Source organism: Callithrix jacchus, chromosome 5, assembly GCF_049354715.1.
Source record: "Callithrix jacchus isolate 240 chromosome 5, calJac240_pri, whole genome shotgun sequence".
Lineage (NCBI taxonomy): Eukaryota > Metazoa > Chordata > Mammalia > Primates > Cebidae > Callithrix > Callithrix jacchus.
In genome coordinates this window covers 103,662,882-103,684,575 of record NC_133506.1, presented here as the reverse complement: position 1 = coordinate 103,684,575, position 21,694 = coordinate 103,662,882, and the positions used below count along the sequence as shown (strand labels likewise).

The following is a 21,694-nucleotide window of genomic DNA, read 5'->3' as shown; positions in this document are numbered from 1 at the left end:
ACCTTTACTCAACTGGCAGTCAAGTCTGAGGATCCGAAACTGCATATGCTGTTTCTCTTATCACACCATGGAGAGAGATACAAACCAGCAGCCAAGGAACTTAGTTCTATGCAGTTATTACACCCACATTTTGTTGCTTTCAGCCAAGTCTTTAAACTGTGGTACCTGTCCTGCATAACTTTTGGGGTTGCTTGAGAATTAAATTAGATCACAAACACACATACACACACCAAAAACCACTCTGAAAAGCATAGGGCACTACAGAAAACTAAAATATTATTATTGTATGTATTATACTGTGTTTATTTAACCCTGGACCAATACAGGTATCAATTCAGAAAATTCACAGCAGACTGAGGGTTGGTGGGAGAATAGGGAGGAGATGATGGTCAAAGGGTACAAAGTTTCCATTAGACAGGAGGAGTAAGTAATGAAGAGTTGTCGTACAATATGGTTTCTATAGTCAATAATAATGTATTGTACACTTTGTGGACGGTCACGGTGGCTCTTGCCTATAATCCCAATTCTTTAGGAGGCCGAAACAAGAGGATCCCTTGAAGCCAGGGGTTCAAGGCCAGCCTGGGCAGCAAGTCCCCAAGTAAGTCCTCATCTCTACAAAGAAAAAAAATTAAAATTAGCTGGCTAGTCCCAGCTACTCAGGAGGCTGAGGTAGGAGGATCACTTGAGGCTGCAGTGAACTATGATTGTGCCACTCACTCCGGCCTGTGCTATAGTGAGACCCCCATCTTAAAAAAGAAAGGGCCAGGCACGGTGGCTCATGCCTGTAATCCCAGCACTTTGGGAAGCTGAGGCAGGCAGATCACGAGGTCAAGAGATCATGACCATCCTGGCCAACATGGTGAAACCTCGTCTCTACTAAAAAGTACAAAAATTAGCTGGGCGTGATGGCACGTGCCTGTAGTCCCAGCTACTTGGGAGGCTGAGGCAGTAGAATCCTTTAAACCCAAGAGGCAGCGATTGCAGTGAGCCAAGATGGCACCACTGCACTCCAGCCTGGCAACAGAGAGAGACTCGGTAGAAGGGAAGAGAAGGGAAGAGAAGGGAAGGGAAGGGGGAAGGGAAGGGGAAAGGATAGAGGGAAGGGGAAGGGAAGGGGAAAGGATAGAGGGAAGGGGAAAGGATAGAGGGAAGGGGAAGGGAAGGGGAAAGGATAGAGGGAAGGGGAAGGGAAGGGGAAAGGATAGAGGGAAGGGGAAGGGAAGGGAAAAGGGAAAGAGAAGGAAAGGAAAGGAAAAAGGAAGAAAACTACTAAGAGTAGATTTTAAATGCTTTCACCACAAAAAAAGCTAACTAGGTGAAGTGATATGTTAATTAGCCTGACTTAATTATTTCATAATGTAGTACACATGTATCAAAGCATCAGGTTGTATACCATAAATATGTGTTGTCCATTAACGATACAATTTTTTAAATAAAAAAGAAGTTTTAAAAAAGAAAATTCATACCAGAAAGAATAGAAAGAGACAGAGATGATTCTTACATTGCCCTCTATTAATCAGAAAACACCGGAAGAACAATATCTATCCTAAGAGTTGACATCTCTGATCCCTCACCTCCTAAATCTAATCAGTGCCCAAGTCTTTTCCACAACCCCTCACATCTGTCTCTTTCTTTCCATTACCACTTCAAAATCCCAGTTTGGGCATTTATTACCTCACACTTGGGCTTCTAGAACAACCTCTCACTGGCTCCACTCACAGCCTCTCTTTTTCAAAGCTCCCTGATATCTCTGATATCTACTAGATCAATTTTCTTAAAATAGGCCAAGTGTGATGGCTCATCCCTGTAGTCCCAGCACTTTAGAAGGCCAGGAATTTGAGACTAGCCTGGGCAACATGGTAAAACCCCATCTCTACCAAAAAATACAAAAATTACCAGGCTTGATGCCTATAGTCCCGGATACTGGGGAGGCTGAGGGGGGAGGATCACTTGAGCCTGAAAGACAGAGGCTACAGTGAGCCAAGATTGTGCTACTGCACTCCAGCCTAAGTGACAGAGTGAGACCCTATCTAAAATAAAAAATAATAAAAAAAATTCTTAAAATGCCACTGTGATCACATCTACTCAAAACCTCAGCAGACTCTCCATTACCTTCTCCATCAAGTTCAAACTCCAAACTCCCAAGCTCGGTAGTCTCTGTGCAGCCCTAGCTGCCTCCTCACCTTTATCTCTTACTATTCTCCCTAGCAAATCCTTCCTCAAACTGGTCCATTTAATTCCTTCAGATATGCCCTGTACTCTTTTGCCTCTAAGTTTTGAAGTACACAATTTCTCCTGACCTGCAATACTCTCTTCTTCACAGCTTCTATCTTGGCCTATTGAAATTCAACCCATTCTTCAAGAACTAGTTTGAGAACCACCTAGTAGGCATACTTTTCCTTGATCACCCATGAGAAAAAGATGGCAGATTCTAGTTAGACACATCTGGGTTTGAATTACAACTCCAATCACCTACTGGCTGAGTGACACTGGGCATATTCCTTAATAACTCTTTGCCTCAGCTTCTTCATCTATAAGATGGGGATAAGAGCAACTTCCTTGAGGCATATTGTGAAAAAAGCAAATGAATTAATTCATGTAAAGCACTTAACATGATGCCTGGCATAGATGAGGACCCAAGAAATGTTAGATATTGTTATTACTCTTATTATTAACATTGCCATTAGGGAACTTATCTTAATCTGAATTCAGATAATACTTATGGCCATCACAAACTCTTCACATACCTACAGTATCATTCCCCTCATTCTTCTTTTCCACCCTCTTACCTCATGTTTGTGCTTCCTCCAATGCTTCAGCCCCCCAGATTGCATGATCCTGATGAACAGGTCAATTTCTTATACATCTTAGTATCTACAATGGTCACTCATACCTAGCATATTGTTTAATGCCTAATGAAACAACACTAAAGAGCTGGCAGTATTAAAATGCCCTGTGTCCTATAGTGAAAATGTATTAACAGTATGCTTAAAGTGATTAATTTAAAAATGTATATTTCCAGCCTCACAAAATTAAAGCTCTTCTTTCATGGTTCTCTAGGTTCTTTTTGCTCTCTATTTTAAAACAAACAACCCAACGTATTTATGCAGTGAGAGATGCAACAGCAAAATATATGGAGGTCGGACAGCAGCCAAATACTAGAGTACAAGGACCTCAAGACAACTCAGCTGAACACAACTCTGGATGAAGTCCAATAGGAAGACAATTTGAAGGGAAAGGTAAATGGCTTATCAGTTATGCTAACGATGTTGATTGGTACACCAACCTTCAGATTCCTTTGCACGGGGCCAAGTAGAAACAACTGAAATAACCAGTGTAGTTGATATAGAAATATTAGTCATTTTGCTCAACAACTGAGCTTATTACACAATCAATTTAATTACCTATGTCAAAAGTGACTATTAAGATACCTCAAGATCTAAAGTAACTCAAGTTTTGGCTAATGAGTCATATCAAGTGTACAACGTCTTATTGTATACTAATCATTCACTTCAAGTAAATTAGTATGATGACAACTTGATATACATGTTATTATCAAAGCATAAACTGTTTTCAGAAATGCCCAAGAAAAATAATGTTACTATAGTACTGATTTCTAGTTTATTTCCATGACTTTACTTTCAATCGATTTCTTCAAAATTAGGCCTAGTAAGCACAAACCAAAGAGTTTACTAGTGGAGTGACTTAAGAAGATTTGATGGTATGTTAATGACTTTCCAAAAACTAGCATTAAGTACTAAACATAAGACTAAATTATATTAAATTCTTATCCCTATGATACTTATCTTCGGAGGACTCTAAAATGTTTTACCAGCTTTGAAGCACAAAATCTTGGACTTAGAAATAGTCCCCCACTGCAGGAATTCTTTATACCGCTTCCCAGGCAAAATGTTCTCCAGCCTTTGCTTGAATATTTCCAGCAATGTGCACTCACTATTTTGCAAGGCAGTGCACTCCACTGTTAGAAATTCTTCCTTACAATCGCTGGAAATCTGCCTCTCTCAACCAAGGATCTCAGTTCTATTCTCTGAAACAACACAAGATATCTTAACCTTTGAAATATAATCACTTATTGAATTAAGATATAGTTGTCAGTTTGTTCACACAAAATGCAATAAAAGCGCAGAAAAGAAGAAACCACAACCATACACAACAAAATTCTGAAATTCAGGAAACTATACTGAAATCACAAGCCAGCAAATTTCAGGATATCAAAGCTCACACCTCAGTTAACATACAAATATTAAGAGTAAACTGATTTTTTTTTAACGTGGAAACTGGTACAGTGTTTATTAAATACCTTTTTTTGCAACTTGATACTACTAAATCCATCAATACATTTTTTAAAATTACAGTTCTGTAGGAAGTTCAAGGTGGGTTTCCCAGTTGCTTGCATTTTCATTCAGTCTATTTCTCGCTAAAACATCTGGATGTTTGTTTGTCAAAGCCCATTTGCCCCACTGGTGCAATACATTGTTTTTAAAAATAAATATTTTCAAAAACGAAGCCTAAGAGAATGGAGTGTAAAAGAGTGGGGGTGGGGCGAGGAGAGAAGGCAAAGACGGGCCCAGCGGGGAAAGGCTGGCTACTATGTATTTTCCTTCTGGGAGCATGCTTTATTGGCATAGGCATCTGAGGTAACGAGCCATACAAACACGACTAAGAACAAGAACGATCATGAGCAATGAATGTAAAGCATAAATATCTGTAAGACGAAAATATTTTGGCATTGATCACCAAGCAGTACCAGATGCTTCGGGACCTCACAGAGGAAAGGTAAGAGATCCAAGAAACAGAAATCAATGCCACCCTTTGGTGTGAGGGGGAGGAGGGAGAAACCAAGGAGTAACTACGGTTGGGCAGTTCAAAGCCTGAACAGTACGGAGCACAAGAAAGCCAGCAAGTGACTAGGGGAAGGCGCACACCCTGGCGAGTCCGAAGAAGGGTGTGCAGTGTGCAAATACTGAACGGGTCCATGAAATGGTATGGGTAAGAGATGTGGGTGTGGGTAAGGGGCAACGCAGGAGGCTCCGGTCCCCTCCCTGCAGCAAAGCAACAGAGGGTAAAAGAAGGGGGAGGGTGAAAAGCAAGAATGACTCATTACCAGAAGGAAGTGCTCAAGCCATAGGGAGGCATGCCGCAGGGGATTTCAGGGCGAGGATTGTGAGGAGCTAGGTGCTCAGGGTGATGGGGGCAAAAATCAACGTCTCGTAGTTTCTGCTGCTCGTCTTTAAGATGGGGGTGTGGGGGATTCGCGGCAGCCGAGTGCCAAGGCCTGGGAAGCGGCGCAGCGCGTGCGCAGTGGGGTTCGGCGGGACCCGCTGAGGCAAAGCGGAGCCGCAGTGACAGAAGCAAGCGGAGCGGCCGCCAGGAAGGACTCACCGAGGCGCAGGGGCTGGAGGTGGTGCTGGGGGTAGGTGACCGCTGGACTGTGACCAAAGCCATCTAGGCGCTGCTGGGTTGTTCCGGGCAGGGCATTCTTGTCCTGAGTGTGGGGGGCGGGAGGGTGACGGAGCCGGGATGGGGAAAGGGGTGCGGGGTGGGGGTGAAGGGAACGGGGAGGAGGAGGAGGCCGCGGGAACGGCTGCAGACTCCGCACCCACCACCAGACTCTCGCCAACTGACGCGCGGAACGGGCGGCGGGCGGGCGGGCGGTTCGGCAGCTGCGGGGCACAATGAGCGCTCCCAGTGCGCAGGCGCCACCTGTCAGCTACCGCCTCTCCCCTCAGCGCGCGCCGCCGCCTCGTTGTAACCCTTGAGTTGCCGGAAGCCGGTGGAGTGCGTGCGCCTCGGGCCGCCGCCCCCTCCTGGGTTACCTCCTTCGCTCTGGAAACGCGCGGTTTGCCCGCGCGGGGTGCTGTGGAGTGGGGTGGAGGAAGGGGCCAAGGGGAGCCAGCCGGGTGAGGGGTCCCAGGGCCGGGGGCCGCTGGAGTCCTCACTCCTGAGAGACAACCATTTTCTGGGGTGGGGCGGCGCACAGCTTAACCAACCTTAGAAAAAAGCAGCTGAGGTGAAAATCCTGAAGCAAACTGGTGGGAACGGGCTCCGCGGGGTTTCAAACCCTCTCACTGGGCGCGGACAGGCCTGGGGTAAACCAGTTTACCCCCTTCGCCCCGGTTATCGGGGGCTTTTTCTGAACTTTACCACCCTTCCGTCCATGTTTTATGATGAGACTTCTGGAAAGAAAACCATTTTCCGTTTGATATCCTGGAAAGGTTGGTGGTACCCTCATGCTTCTTCTTTCTATTGCCTGTCTAAAGACTCATTCATTATTCCTGAGGAAAGAGAAGCTGAGTGCGCCTGGGAGTCCGAGGAAGCCGGGCTCGCTGAGTTGTGAGGGTCCAGCCTTCTATTGACCTCCCACTTGCCTCCTGCTGTGAAGACAGTCTCTTAATTAAACAGGATTTGCTCGTTAAGTTTTCTTCTCCTTCGTGTCTAATGTCATTATTTCATAGACCTATGTAAAAATTTAGATTAAAAGATATTTTAAGGGAATGATTTTCTGAGAGGTAAACTGTCAGCAGAACATAAGCCAAGAATGTAATGGAAAATCAAGACTCAAAAGGAAAAAAAAATCGCACAATGCAAATACCACTGATTACTTACACAAAGAAAGAGGGTTGACAAAGCTTTCTCAGTTTGAGTGGATGAGCTGGTAAATACCACCGTACATATTAAAGCTGTAGAAAACACACACACTCGGGAGTTTGCAGTTATTAAAACCCACCCCCTCCTGTTTATCACTCAAACACTCTTGGATCTCGTTGCTCCTTTTAAACTGACAGGGCTGTCATGAGCTCTTTCTGGCTGCTGTACGGTTAAATGCCACAAGAGTCCTCTGTGCTGAGCCTTTGTTCTCTCCCTGGGGCCCTGTGGTTGAAATAATTAGCAGGGAGATTCCATCAAGAATCAGACACTGAGGGTCCCTGTACTGTACAGTCCTATATAGAGTGTAGTGCAGAGAAGCCAGCTGGTAGGCTTTCGCCCCCTGGTGGTGATCAGGGGTGCCTGTGAGACAAAATTAAACAAAGATGGATGGTTCAGATTAAACAATCTGACTGTGTTTTTTCCAGAGCTCCGTAGTAAACAGGAAAAGAGAAGGCAAGGTTCAGAAGTAAGAACTTTGAACCAATGCATGGGAGACAAAACAGGAAACTAAACACATAGCCAAGAAATACACAGAGCTGGAAGCTGAATGAACTCAAATAAATGAACTATATTTGGTTTATGAACCAAAATATCATTCTAGAAAACGTAATATTCAAATCCGTAGGTTTTCTTACTGACTCAGGGACGACAGCACTGATTATCTACTTATTCATGGTAACATTCTCTTAAGAAATTCTTTTGGAAGATGAAAGGCTTAAGCCCATTAACCTTGTAGTGAGAAAGAGCACTACCGTGGGAATCAGAAGACCTGGTTTCTAGTCCCAGCTCTAAAACCGTATGCAAATGGCTTGAACTTTTTGAGCTTTAATTCCTTTATCTCTACAATGGAACCCTAACTCACAGGATTCTTGAGATAATGTATGGTAAAGTGCAGTATAAACTGTAAAGCCTTCTATGTAATTAAGATAACTTTTTTTTTGAGGCGGAGTTTCGCTCTTCTTACCCAAGCTGGAGTGCAATGGCGCGATCTCGGCTTACTGCAACCTCCGCCTCCCGGGTTAAAGCGATTCTCCTGTCTCAGCCTCCCAAGTAGCTGGGATTACAGACGTGAACCACCACGCCCAGCTAAGTATTTTTTTGAGACGGAAGTTCGCTCTTCTTGCCCAGGCTGGAGTGCGATAGCGTGATCTCTGCTCACCACAACCTTCACCTCCAAGTTCAAGTGATTTTCTTGCCTCAGACTCCCGAGTAGACATACACCACCACGTTTGTATTTTTAGTAGAGACAGGGTTTCTCCATTTTGGTCAGGCTGGTCTTGAACTCCTACCTCAGGTGATCCACCCGCCTCCGCCTCCCAAAGTGCTGGGATTACTGCTGTGAGCCACTAAGCCCGGCCTACTTCGCTTACTATTAAGACAAAGAATGATGGCCAGTGAAATAAAAGAAGTAGGTCAGACATGGTGGCTCACATCTGTAATTCCAGCACTTTGGGAGGCCGAGGTGGGTGGATCACAAGACCAAGAGATGGAGACCATCCTAGACAACATGGTAAACCCCGTCTCTACTAAAAATACAAAAATTAGCCAGGCGTGGTGTTGCACATCTGTAATCCCAGCTACTCGGGAGGCTGAGGCAGGAGAATCCCTTGAACCCAGGAGGCGGAGGTTGCAGTGAGCCAAGATCACTCCACTGCCCTCCAGCCTGGCAACAGAGCTAGACTCCATCTAAAAAAAAAAAAAAAAAAATTGTAGGAGAAGATTAGTGATCAAGACATGTTTCATCTGTAGGTAAGTGTAGAACATTTTTGTTCCACACATCTAAGGAGATAAATTTCTGATCAAAATTGAATTCACATGGTTTGTATCAGGAAGTTACAAATTCACATGGTTTGCATCAGGAAGTTAATTTATTAATTTTCAGGGAAAATATATCTTCTTGGTACCTTTTAAGGAAATGAAGATTTGGAAACTATTGGTGCATGTTCATTAATTTATTTACTAATAATTGAGAAAATATTTATTGAACGTGTATCATATACTACACTGCTTTAAGAACAAGACAAATGTTTATCTACCTCTTAGAGGCTCAAATCCAATTAGCAGGGAAAAACACATCAACAAATAATTAGAGCATAGTTTAGGGGTACCATGGCTTCTGTTACCTCTACTAGGAGCCAAAGGAGATATGTAGAAATACAAGAGAAGTTTATATATGTACAAAGTTCTGTAGAAACAAAGAAGGGAAGGTCTGGGCAAATGCCCTCTTTATGATTTTGGCTTTCAGGCTTTGTCTGCAGATCCCAATACAGTCACTTTGTGAACGGAGCTGGACCACAGTGAGCATTTGATGAAATCTATGCTCTGTGCCCCACTTATACCTATTCTTCCCTAGGTTTCACCCTGGTTCCTGCTAGGTCTTCTGGTGACCTGAGATAGGAGATACCTTGTAATAGAGTGAAGATCCTAGAATCCTCTTACTATTCTAGCTGAGTTTGTGGAGAGAGAGGCCAAGAGCAGGAGTCCCAAAAGAGGGAGCCAAAGAGACAAAAGTCCTCCTAGTTCTATTTACAGCACTTTCACTCTTCCCACCTATGATACTGGAGTTCTGGTTGTACCACTGGAGTCCATTTAACCCTTAACTTGTATCAATACTTTTTCCAGGGTGAAATTATAGCGGAGCTTGAAATCTCTGAGATTATCTGGTTCTTAAGCTTTGAGAACCCGATGAAAACTATTGACCTTCTCTCCAGAAAGATGTACTTGCATATTTCTCATTCCTACTAACACCTATCGAGGAACCCCAGGTTAAGAATTCTTATCTAAATGTTAAAGCAGTGGCCCTCAACCTTTTTCTTCACATCATGACATCCATAGAAATAATATTTGTACAGCGCAGTGGGATAAATTAGAGGGGATTTGGAGGCAACTAACTACATGGGGCTTGGTGAAAAAAATTGTTTTCTTTATATTACTTACTTTTAATGAGAAAACTAAAATAGACATATTAAGGATGACACTAAATATAGAATTTGCATAAGTTTCCCAATAAAGTTGTCTCAAAATTTAATGTAAAACCTGAGATTGCTTCTGTAAACATGACTTTTTTTATAGAGGATTTTATTATTGAAATGACTGCATGCAGTTCTTGAATGAGACAGTTTAACAGTGATCTCTTCAAATTCTTGGTGGTCATTACTGATGAGAACTTAGTTCACAGTTCGAGTAGGTGATAAAAAATGTAAACAATTTTCATAACAATTCAAAATTTATGAGTATAAATTATAATTGATAATATATCCACATTATCACAGGATACTTCCTCATTACATTTATCAATTGGCTTTGTCTGTAGATCCCAATTTCCCAACTGGCAAATGTGATGAGGAAATATTCTGTGATAATGTGACTAGATTTAGAATCTATCCAGACACTTTTCATGTCAAGCATATATTGCAAAATATTGATAAAGGTCTAATTTGCAGAGTATGATTGTGTTATTAGAGCAATAATTTTGAACCTAACTTGAACATAACTAAAAGGGCATATCAGATATAAACAAAAGGAAGAATTCTATACATATGAAGAGAGATTGGGAGCTGAGTTCATTTGTAGTATTAAGCAGGCCTCCCTGCCTTTCCTGGCCTTATCTGAAATTGTGAGTCCTGCTCCTTTGGCACCTGGAACATGCTTCAAAGCTGAGAGTTTATGATAGGTAACAATGTGTACTATAATTGTCTTGTGAAAGTGATTACCTGGTGGTATAATACTCCTTTGCTCGGCAAGAACTTCATTGTGCTGTCCACCAGCAGGACTATGGGTATGTCAGGGCAAGTTATCACACCCTGATTTTGGGGGGCTGCTTCAGGCCAGTGTGATCTAGAGATTACCTAGATATATCAACCACTCCAGTTATTTTAGGTAACTCCTCAGGCTGAATAGATCCCAATCTTGCAATGTATCTGTAACTCATTCATTGCATACCAAATGAAGTATTTCACTTAAAAAATTATAGCTTATATAGCTACCCTTAAGAGAGAGCAAAAAAAAAAGTGAGTCAAAAGAGACAAGAAATTATGATCCTATCTTTGATAATCCAATCCCTTATATTTGAAACAACTTGGGCATAGTTATCAGTATAAATTAATATAGCACAGATAGAATATATAAGAGCTGAGAGTGACTTCAGTATTATTGAGTCATGTGTTGCCTTCACTTGGTTAGATTTTCTCTGAAGTTTTATAAAATCTTTAACCTTTACTAACTTTATTTAACTGTGTCCAGACAGGAGATAGAAACCACACCAGCTTGGGTCGGGTGTGGTGGCTCATGCGTTTAATCCCAGCACTTTCAGAGGCTGAGGCAGGAAGATTGCATGAGGCCAGTAATTTGAGAGCAGCCTGGGCAACATAGTGAGACCTCATCTCTCCAAAATATACAAAAATTAGCCAGGAGGGGGGGTACACACCTGCAGTCCTAGCTACTCAGGAGGCTGAGGTGAACTGTGATTGCCCCATTATACTAAAAAAAAAAAAAGAGCAAGAACTTGTCTCAAAAAAAAAAAAAAAAGAAAGAAACCCTACCAGTTATTTGCCAAGAAATTTTATCAAAGAATTAATAACTAGATATAAAGTTATAAAGTAGATAACCAAAAGAGTAAAAAGAGAAATCTAAGGTATCACAGAGGTAATTCCTCCCATCTTAAGGGCTAGGAAGAAAAAAAAGAAGCAAAGGGAAAAATTTAGAAGAGTTGCCCCACAGAGCTAAATCTAAGGTCTCTGAGAAGAAAGTGCTGCTCAGCTAGTGTTAGTGCCTCTGAGCTTAGAGAGGGGATTTTATGGCAACCAGGGGTCTGGGACACAGATTTCTGAAACAGGAGCACTGCATGGCTGATAGTGTTGCTTTAGAGTAATGAAAATTATACAACTATAGAAAAACTGCAAACTGGATTCAGCTGTTGCTCCAAAAAAAGAAATGCTGCTACCAGGATGAAGAAGCATCACTAGGTGAAGCACACAGGAACCAAAAGGCCACAAGAAGTAGTCAGGAGGTAAACAAGAAGGACAAGTCTCTTGTTTTCCCTTTGATATGGGTTGTCCCTCTGGTGCCCCAGTTAGCATAGTATAACAAAGCCAGCTGGTAAGGCAAAGAAATGTGATTTTTGGGATCTCAACTTCAGCAACAAAGAAGAGTAAAAATGGATGAATTGACAATAATTTAATAACTGATGAGACAATAATTTAATAACTGGCACTTGATGGATATGAAAATTGATGCCAGAATGGAATTTATCTCCCGTCCTCTGGTTTGCATATATCTCTTAAAGACAGTTAAAGACCTTGCTACTTCCTGTTTCTTGGATACAATCTGCATACTTTCATCAATGTGATGCTGACTGGGAAGTCAAGATGCTCAATATCTCTGTGGGCTATATTATGGCAGAAAGCGAGAGAAAGGATGCAGCCCTGAAAAAAGACTGTGAATGGATATTGTTGGCCCTGCCAAGTAAAACCATATTGCTTCAGATGTTTCTTGCCAATTTATATGGAAAAATAAGCATTTTCTAGAACAATAGCTACATAGCAGGTGCCAAGGGCTATGTTGATTTGCTCCAATAAAGATACTACATATGGAAGAGGAGGTGCAAGAGGAGGCCCTTCATACTATAATAGTCCTTATTCCAGAATCAGAGAACCAACATAGAGATTCTACCAGTTACTAGTTTCTCTGTTCTAATTATATATTCAGGAACTAATGTCACCACAGGGTGATTCTATGGCCCTACTAAAACAGTGTGATTCAAACTTCAGTTAAGACTCCATCTGGCAGCTGGACACCACAAGTCCCCACTTAACCTTATGAACTGAAGTGGTATTTTGTATCCCCAGGATTAATATCAATTTAGAATCAGTGTTCAGATATCTCTGAAAAATCTGGATATTCCTTTTCCCTAGCACAAAATCATTTTAGGAAATGGCCACCAATCTCTGTGGAGAAGACTTAGAGAAAGATTTTTCAGTATATACTACTGGCAATGCTAGAGAGCTCTTTCTCAAAGGGACGCACCTTTCCTTTCAATTAAGGAACTGGGTAAGAGGTTGGAACTCCCTATTGTGGTGACTAAAATTATATTTTTGGCCCTCATATAGGCAGACCTTGGAGATATTTGGGGTTTGGTTCCAGACCACTACAATAAAGGGAACATCACAATAAAGTGAGTCACATGAATTTTTGGTTTCCCAATGCACATATAAAAGTTATGTTTATACTATAGTCTATTAAGTATGAAGTAGCATTATGTCTAAAAAAACGATGTGCATACCTTAATTTAAAAATACTTTTTTTTGCTAAGAAATGCTAACAATCATATGAGGCTTTAGCCAGTCAAAATCTTTTTTCTGATGGAAGGTCTTGCATCAGTGTTGATAAATGCTGACTGAAAAGAGTAGTGGTTGCTGAAGTTTGGGCTGGCTGTGGCAAGATCTTAAAAATAAGACAACTGAGGCTGGGCGCGGTAACTCACGCCTGTAATCCAAGCACTTTGGGAGGACAAGGTGGGTGGATCATGAGGTCAGGAGTTCGAGACCAGCCTGACCAACATGGGGAAACCCCATCTCTATTAAAAGTATGAAAATTAGCAGGTGCGGGGATGTATGCCTGTAATCCCAGCTACTCGGGAGGCTGAGGTAGGAGAATCGCTTGAACCTGGGAGGTGGAGGTTGCAATGAGCCAAGATCATGCCATTGCATGCCGGCCTGGGCAACAAGATCAAAACTGTGTCTCCAAAAAAAAAAAAAAAGACAACTGAGTCAGGAGGCTAGAGCAGGAGAATCGCTTGGACTCAGGAGGCAGAGGTTTCAGTGAGCCAAGGTCATGCCACCGCACTCCAGCCTGGGCGACAGAGGAGACTTCATCTCAAAAATAAATAAATAAATAAGACAACTGAGTTTGCCACACTGATTGACTCTTCCTGTCATGAATGATTTCTCTGTAACATTTGATGCTGTTTGATAACTTTTTCCCACAGTGGAACTACTTTCAAAATTAGAGTCAGTCCTGTCAAACCCTACCACTGCTTCATCAACTAAATTTACATACTATTCTAAGTTTGTTGCCATTTCAACGATGTTCACAATGTCTTCACCAGGAGTGATTCCTTCTTAAGAAACTACTTTCTTTGCCCATCTAGAAGATGACACTCCTTATTCATTCAAGTTTTATCATGAGATTGCAGCAGTTCACTCGAATCTTCAGGCCTCACTTCTAATTCTAGTTCTCTTGCTATTTCCATTACATCTGCAGTTACTTCCTCCACTGAAGTCCTGGAGCCCTCAAAGTCATCAATGAGGGTTGGAATCAACTTCTTCCAAACTCTGTTAATGCTGATATTTTGACTTCCTCCCATGAATCACAAATGTTCTTAATGACAACTAGAATGGTGAATACTTTCCAGAAGGTTTTCACTTTACTTTGCTCAAATCCATCAGAATAATCACTATCTATGGAAGCTATAGCCTTATGAAATGTATTTCTCAAATAAGACTTGAAAATTGAAATTGGTCTTTGATCCATGGGCTGCAGAATGGATTCTGTGTTAGCAGGCATAGGAACAACATTAATCAGCTTGTACATTTCCATCAGCGTGCTTAGGTGACCAGGTGCACTGTCAATGAGTAGTAATATTTTGAAAGGAATCTATTTTCCTGAACAGTAGATCTCAATGGTGTATTTAAAATATTCTGTAAACGATACTGTAAACAGATGTGCTGTCATCCAGACTTGGCTGTTGCATTTATAGGGTAGAGACACAATAGATTTAGCATAATTCTTTTTTTTTTTTTTTTTTGAGACGGAGTTTCGCTCTTGTTACCCAGGCTGGAGTGCAGTGGCACGATCTCGGCTCACGGCAACCTCCGCCTCCTGAGTTCAGGCAATTCTCCTGCCTCAGCCTCCCGAGTAGTTGGGATTACAGGCATGCGCCACCACGCCCAGCTAATTTTTTTTGTATTTTTAGTAGAGGCGGGGTTTCACCATGTTGACCAGGATGGTCTCGATCTCTTGACCTCGTGATCCACCCGCCTCGGCCTCCCAAAGTGCTGGTATTACAGGTGTGAGCCACCGCGCCCGGCCCAGCATAATTCTTAAAGGCTAGGATTTTTGAAATGATAAATGAGCGTTGGTTTCACCTTAAAGTCACCAGCTGCGTTAGCACCAAACAAGAGAGTAAGCCTGTCCTTTGAACCTTTGAAGCCAGACATTGACTTCTCTCCAGCTATGAAAATCCTAGATAGCATCTTCTTCCAATAGAAGGCTGTTTTGTCTGCATGGAAAATTCATTGTTTAATGTAGTTACCTTCATTGATGATCCTAGATCTTTTGGAAAACTTGCTGTAGCTTCTACATCAGCACTTGCAGCTTCACATTGCACTTTTAAGTCATGAATTCTTTCCCTAAACTCCATGAACCAATCTCTGCTAGTTTCTAGCTTTTCCTCTGCAGTTTTCTCCCCTCTCTCAGCCTTCACGGAATTGAAGAGAGTTAGGGCCTTGCTCTGGATTGGGCTTTGGTTTAAGGGAGTTCTCCAATATCCGCATATCTGCTACATGAATGCTTCAAACACTTTTTGAACCTTGAGTGTTTGTCCCTTCTGCTTCAAATATCCTTGTTCCTTTGTTCCTTCTGCCTCAAATACCCTTCTTCGTTTACACAAAAGATTTCTTACTAGTGTTTTACTATCTGCAAAAACTTCCCTAACTGGGAAAATTAATTGCTTATTCCTCTGTTCCTTAACATTTTGTGTGCACCTCTATTCTCGTGCTTGGCAGATTGAATTGCCTATCTTTCCCTCACTTAACTGGGAACTCTTTACGGCAGGTCTTATTAATCCTTTTAAGCCCCAACATTTGCCTGCATATAGAAAGCACCCAATAAAGGCTTATTGAGTTGAATTTATCTGAGTGCATCCAAACTAAAGAGATTTTAAAGGAATGGAAGAAAGCTTCTCAGCAATTTCAGGAGATGGACGCCATAAGCAAAGAAATGAGGTTGTGAGAATATACAGTTAGGATCTATCACATAAATTTATTTTCTATTATTTATTATTGAGTAAGCACTTCAAAGAAGTTTTGAGCCAGTCATTTTTAAATGTTGGAAACTGTTGTCTCCAAAGGCAGTACTTTTGGTTTATTTAGCTAGAAGATGTGTTATGTTGATAAAAAGAAAAGGGAATGGCTGGGTGCGACGGCTCATGCCTGTAATCCCAGCACTTTGGAAGGCTGAGGTGGGCAGATCACTTGAGGTCAGAAGTTTGAGACCAGCCTGGCCAACATGGTGAAACCCCGTCTCTATTAAACATACAAAAATTAGCCAGGTGTGGTGGTGGGCTCTTGTAGTCCCAGCTACTCCAGAGGCTGAGGCAGGAGGATCGCTTGAACCCAGGAGATGGAACTTGCAGTGAGCTGAGATTGCGCCACTGCACTCCAGCCTGGGTGACAGAGTGAGACTCTGTCTCAAAAAAAAAAAAAAAAAAAGCTAGAGCATTAGATACATACTATTTCAAATTACAGTCTCTCTAGACTGTAACTGTCCTAGGCAGAGACTGTGTGAATATAATTTACTCTTTACATAACACCTGGCTCATATATATGCAAACTCTTAGATGATTTTTGGCATGGCAGTGATTTGATAATCTGTGAAATCTACAGTCATTTGCAGTAAAGTGGGGATCTGGTAATTATTTATTTTAATACCTCACAATGAATAAATAAACCAGTTAAGTCATATTCTTCTTGAATTCTCCCTTGCCAAAAAATGCTTTTTAAGAGATACCATTATTCTATTCTCTGTCTACCTTTCTTGCATGAATTAGGTAGCCATAAAAGTTTCACTTTACCTCACTTTGTTATCTCAAAAATTAATGAGGGTGGCAATCATGTTAAAAAATGCAGTTACATTACTGTTGCTGTCTTTTTTTTTTAATGATAATAGTGATGATTACTATGGTGCGTTTCCTTGTCTCCCTGAGCGCTGATCTAGCGTTGGTCAGTAGCCAACAGTCATAACAGTAGTACAGTTGGAAAAGTTCAGCAGTTGAGAATTTATCATTCGATAGAATTGTGGGGCGAGGTGAGGGTAGCAGTGAGGGAGATTTTTGATCTTCTGGAGTACTTTGTGTTGTTTATTAATACTTTATTTCTTTTTGTTATTCATACTGGTCTAGTAATACTCTTCTATACCATTTAGGATATCTTTTGGAGTCCAGATGAATAAGTCAGCATCTCAAGAGGAAGTCAAACATGCTCAGGTTCTTGTCCTACACAGGTTTCTTACATTTATGAGAAGATTTGAGATTCAATATTCTTGCAAAAAGTGAGATGTAATATCATAGTCTATCATTTAATGATTTCTCTTTTTAGTTGAAATATTCTGCATCAGGTTTTGACAGAAATCCTGAAGAGGGGGTCAAAATAGTAGCTGAGTCACAGAGACCTGTTTCTAGATGTTGGCATTCCTTGATTATATATAAAAGTCTGTTACTGTTTGAATTTGATGATACAACTACTTTGTATAATTTTATTTGACATATTTACTCATTATGTGAAATTTTTAAAAAAAGCTTACTGTATTAAAGTATAAGACAGTAGTTTAATCTGGAGCTCCTTTTGAATATCACTTACTAACACTGTTTCCATTTCAGGAAAATGGAAAAGAAGACAAAGAGAGGAAATGGGACTCTACTGAAGTGAAAGAGCTTCATGAGGTAGAGTTGGCATGAATAAATCAGATCTTAATACTGAAGAATAAACTAGATAAATCAATTTTCTTATGAAAAAAGAAAAGATGTAGATATTCAAAAAGATAAGTAAAATTGCAAAAGGAAAAATTCATGTTGATTATTAAGCTGATTCATTTGAGTAAGTTGCAGGAAACTTCCAAAGACAAGCAAGTTATTTGTGAAGAGCTGTTATTAATCACAGATAAATAAAGACTGCTTTCTAAAGTTACCCTAAAAATTGTAACCACCAGCTTTTAGGGTCACTTTACTATCATGCTGAAAATGTAATTTCTAGGTTAATCATTTAAGTAACTTTGTGTTTAAATAAATACAAGGCTACAATAAGGAAGAACATTTCACAGAAAAGGGGAGGCAATTGAAAATAGTCCTATAGAGTGACAAGTGAGTCCTACAGATTCACAAGTGAGCTTTTAAAATATCCTATTATCAATGGCTCACACCTGTAATCCTAGCACTTTGGGAGACCAGGGCAGGCAGATTACTCAAGGTCAGGAGTTTGAGACCAGACTGGCCAACATGGCGAAACCCTGTCTCTACTAATAATACAAAAATTATCTAGGCATAATGGCACACGCCTGTAATCCTAGCTACTTGGGAGGCCAAGACATGAGAATCACTTGAACCCAGGAGGTGGAGGTTGCAGTGAGCTGATATCGTGCCACTGCACTTCAGTCTGGGTGACAGAGTGAAACTGCGTCTCAAAAAAAAAAAAAATCCTGTTGTCAAAATTTTAAAGTACATCAGCATGTATACAAACACTATTTTGTTGCTATTCATAAAATTAATCTTTAATTTCCTCAACTTAGATGAAATGCTTTTTCTTTTTGCCACAAATACAGAAAGTGATTCTAGCAGTAAAACAGCAGCATTTCCAAATGTCTTATTTCTCTATGTTATGGTCTCAAATTATGTTTTTATAAAGTATTGCATAATTCAAGAATTAATGTACATCTAAAATGATATTCCTAGCACATTACTTTGTTAGTGATAGGAAGATGTGATGACATTTTGAACCAATATATTTTATCTTGTAAATGCAGTAAACAGACTGTGATTACCTCTTTGCTTCTAATACACAGCATTAGATCCCAGAAAAATTAACTAGAATTAACTAGGAATGTTTGGTTAACTCTTACAAAACAATTCACTTTCCTTTAATTGGGAGAATTGATACAACTCTGTGGAAAATCAAGTCACATTGAAATTGGTGACTTTTTTTCTCTTTTCAAAGACTTTACAGAGTGTACCAGATGTTCCTGTAAAAGAGGCCAGCAACGATGTGGTAGAAGAAGCAATGGATGAAATCAAATCCCAAGGTAGAGAACTAGCCTTTCTCTTATACAATAGAATCTAAAACTGGGCGGGCACGGTGCCTGACACTTATAATCCCAGCCCTTTGGGAGCCTGAGGCAGGTGGATCACCTGAGGTCAGGAGTTTGAGAGCAGCCAGGCCAATATGGTGAAACCCCATCTCTATTAAAAATACAAAAAATTCGCTGGGCATGGTGGTGGGCACCTGTAATCCCAGCTACTCTGGAGGCTCAGGCAGGAGAATCATGTGAAACCCGGGAGGTGGGGGTTGTAGTGAGCCAAGATTGTGCCACTGCACTCTAGCCTGGGCAACAGAGTGAGACTCTTGTCTTTAAAAAAAAAAAAAAGAATCTAAAACTATCATAAGAATTTTATTGGGGATGCATTCTTCAAGATTTTGCATTTTAAAGATATAATTTTAGGGGATATTTTATTTTTATTTTTTAGAGATGGGTCTTGCTCTGTCACCCAGACTGAAGTGTAGTGACACGATCACAGTTCACCGCTGCCTCAAAGTCCTAGGTTCAAGTAATCCTCCTGCCTCAGCCTCCAGAGTTGCTGGGACTATGGGCATACACTACCTCACCTGGCTAGTTTTTTATATTTCATTTTTATAAAGACAGGGTCTTGCTGTGTTGCCTGGGCTGGTCTCGATCTCCTGGCCTCAGGTGATCCTCCTGCCTCAGCCTCCAGAGTCACTGAGATTATAGGCCAGAGGGTATTTTAAATGCAATTTGGGAGTAATTTAAAATATATTTCATTCACCGTCTATTAATGCTTTTGAGGCAAGTTATGATTATCTTGTATTTAAAGAGAAAATTTAAGAAAGCTGACTGACATCTAGCAGACAACCCACTAATACAATAGTAAAATGAAGAACTCCGGTGATTTGGGCTGCTTATTGTCCTTGGCTCTGTTTATTGTTTTTACTCTTGTGCTTGACCACATATTTATTCCATTTGATTCAAAGCTTGACTCCTAGCCCCATTCTTAACCCATATTCCACATAATTATGCAGATTGAAAATTTGTAGGATTAAAAAGCCTTCAAATAAGTAGACAAAACATGAATCTCTTTCATTATAGCTCTTTTAACTCCAAATACTTAGTGAAATGCCATACAACCAGAAATTCTTTACAATATCTAAAATTTAACAATTTCACTATAAATTTCCTTCAATTTACAAGTATTGAGTGTTTAGTATATGCTAGGCGGAGCTATGGCTGAAGTATAATAATAATTATTGAAGTGATTTCTAAACTATAAATTGATATATAGATGCTAGTTATAATTGTTAGGTGCTGGATTTTTTTTTCCCGAAGGGTTTTTTTCTCTTTTAAGCCAATTAAGAGTAATTATTTACTATTTCTTCTTAGTAATACACATTATAATATATATTCATTAAAACCCAAACTTTCACTTGGTGTGGTGGCTCATGCCTGTAATCCCAGCACTTTGGCAGGCTGAGATGGGAGGATCACTTGAGGTCAGGAGTTTGAGACCAGCCTGGGCAACACAGCCAGATCCCATTTCTAAAGAACAAATTTTTTTGAAAGAAAAAAAAAAGAACCAAACTTTCCTTCAAATTATACTACAAGGCTATAGTTCTTGAAATAGGATAGTACTGGTATAGAAGAAGTCACACAAACTAATGGAGCAGAATAGAGATCCCAGAAATAAAGCCAAATACCTACAACCAACTGATCTTTGACAAAGCATATGAAAACATAAACTGGGGAAAGGATACGCTATTTAATAAGTGTTGCTGGGGAAATTGGCTAGCTACATGTAGAAGAATGAAACTGGATCCCTATCTCTCACCTTATGCAAAAACCAACTCAAGATGGATCAATAAATTAAATTTAAGACCTGAAACCATAAAAATTCTAGAAAATAACCTAGGAAAAATTCTTCTGGACATTGGCCTAGGCAAAGAATTTATAATTAAGACCACAAAAGCAAATGCAACAAAACAAAAATATAAATAAATGGGACATAATTAAACTAAAGGCTTCTGTACGGCAAAAGAAATAATCATCAGACTAAACAGACAACCCATAGAATGCAAGAAAATATTTGCAAACTATGCATCCAACAAAGAACTAATATCCAGAAACTATAAGGAACTCCTTGTTCACCAAGAAAAAAAAAATCCCGTTAAAAAGTGGGCAAATGACGTGAGCAGACATTTCTCAAAAGAAAATATACAAATGGCCAATGAACATACGAAAAAATGCTAAACATCACTAATCATCAGGGAGCTGAAAATTAAAACCACAATGAAATACTACCTTACTCCCGTAAGAATGACCATTATTAAAAAGTTTAAAAAAATAGATGTTGGTGTGGATATGGTGAAAAGGGAATGCTTGTACGCTGCTGGTGGGAATGTAAATTAGTATAACCTCTATGGAAAAGAGTATGGAAATTTCTTAAAGAACCTAAAGTATATCTACCATTCAGTCCAGCAGCCCTACCTAATGGGTATCTACCCAAAAGAAAAAAAGTCATTATATTAAAAAGACACCTGCATGTGTATGTTTATTGCAACATAATTCACAATTGCAAAGATATGGAACCAACCTAAGTGCCCATCAACCAATGAGTGGGTAAAGAAAATATGGTATATATACACCATGGAATACTACTCAGCCATAAAAAAGAATGAAATGATGTCTTTTACAGCAACCTGGATGGAGCTGAAGACCATTATTCTAAGTGAAGTAACTCAAGAATGGAAAGCCAAATACTGTATATTTTCATTTAGAAGTGGGGAGCTAAACCACGGGTATTGCAAAGGCATGAAGAATAATATAATAGACTATGAAGACTTGGAAGAGGAAGGGGGCCCGGCGCGGTGGCTCAAGCCTGTAATCCCAGCACTTTGGGGGGCCGGGCGCGGTGGCTCAAGCCTGTAATCCCAGCACTTTGGGAGGCCGAGGCGGGTGGATCACGAGGTCA

The 21,694-nt window shown here is 40.4% G+C and overlaps 2 protein-coding genes across 27 annotated transcripts in view; one reads left to right on the top strand and one right to left on the bottom strand.

Moving 5' to 3' along the window:
* The window catches only part of SSH2 (slingshot protein phosphatase 2), a 306,939-nt gene extending 301,296 nt beyond the window's left edge, over positions 1–5,643 (bottom strand). For 8 of the 9 annotated variants that reach the window (XM_078373915.1, XM_035303255.3, XM_078373908.1 and 5 more), the window contains exon 1: positions 5,404–5,643. Coding sequence is in view for 4 of the 9 variants with exons in the window: in XM_035303255.3 (XP_035159146.1) it covers positions 5,404–5,466 (63 nt within the window). In the remaining 5 variants the exon portion in view is untranslated. Of the gene's footprint in view, positions 1–5,125; positions 5,320–5,403 lie in introns of those variants that run through there. The other variant, XM_054257054.2, reaches the window with a different exon arrangement.
* The window catches only part of EFCAB5 (EF-hand calcium binding domain 5), a 160,258-nt gene continuing 143,124 nt past the window's right edge, over positions 4,561–21,694 (top strand). For 6 of the 18 annotated variants that reach the window (XR_013535801.1, XM_035303250.3, XM_078373900.1 and 3 more), the window contains exons 1-3: positions 16,730–16,930; positions 17,324–17,386; positions 18,654–18,738. Coding sequence is in view for 15 of the 18 variants with exons in the window: in XM_035303250.3 (XP_035159141.2) it covers positions 16,889–16,930; positions 17,324–17,386; positions 18,654–18,738 (190 nt within the window). In the remaining 3 variants the exon portion in view is untranslated. Of the gene's footprint in view, positions 4,798–5,319; positions 5,435–12,776; positions 12,842–16,711; positions 16,996–17,323; positions 17,387–18,653; positions 18,739–21,694 lie in introns of those variants that run through there. The other 12 variants (XM_078373907.1, XM_078373904.1, XM_078373903.1 and 9 more) reach the window with 6 other exon arrangements.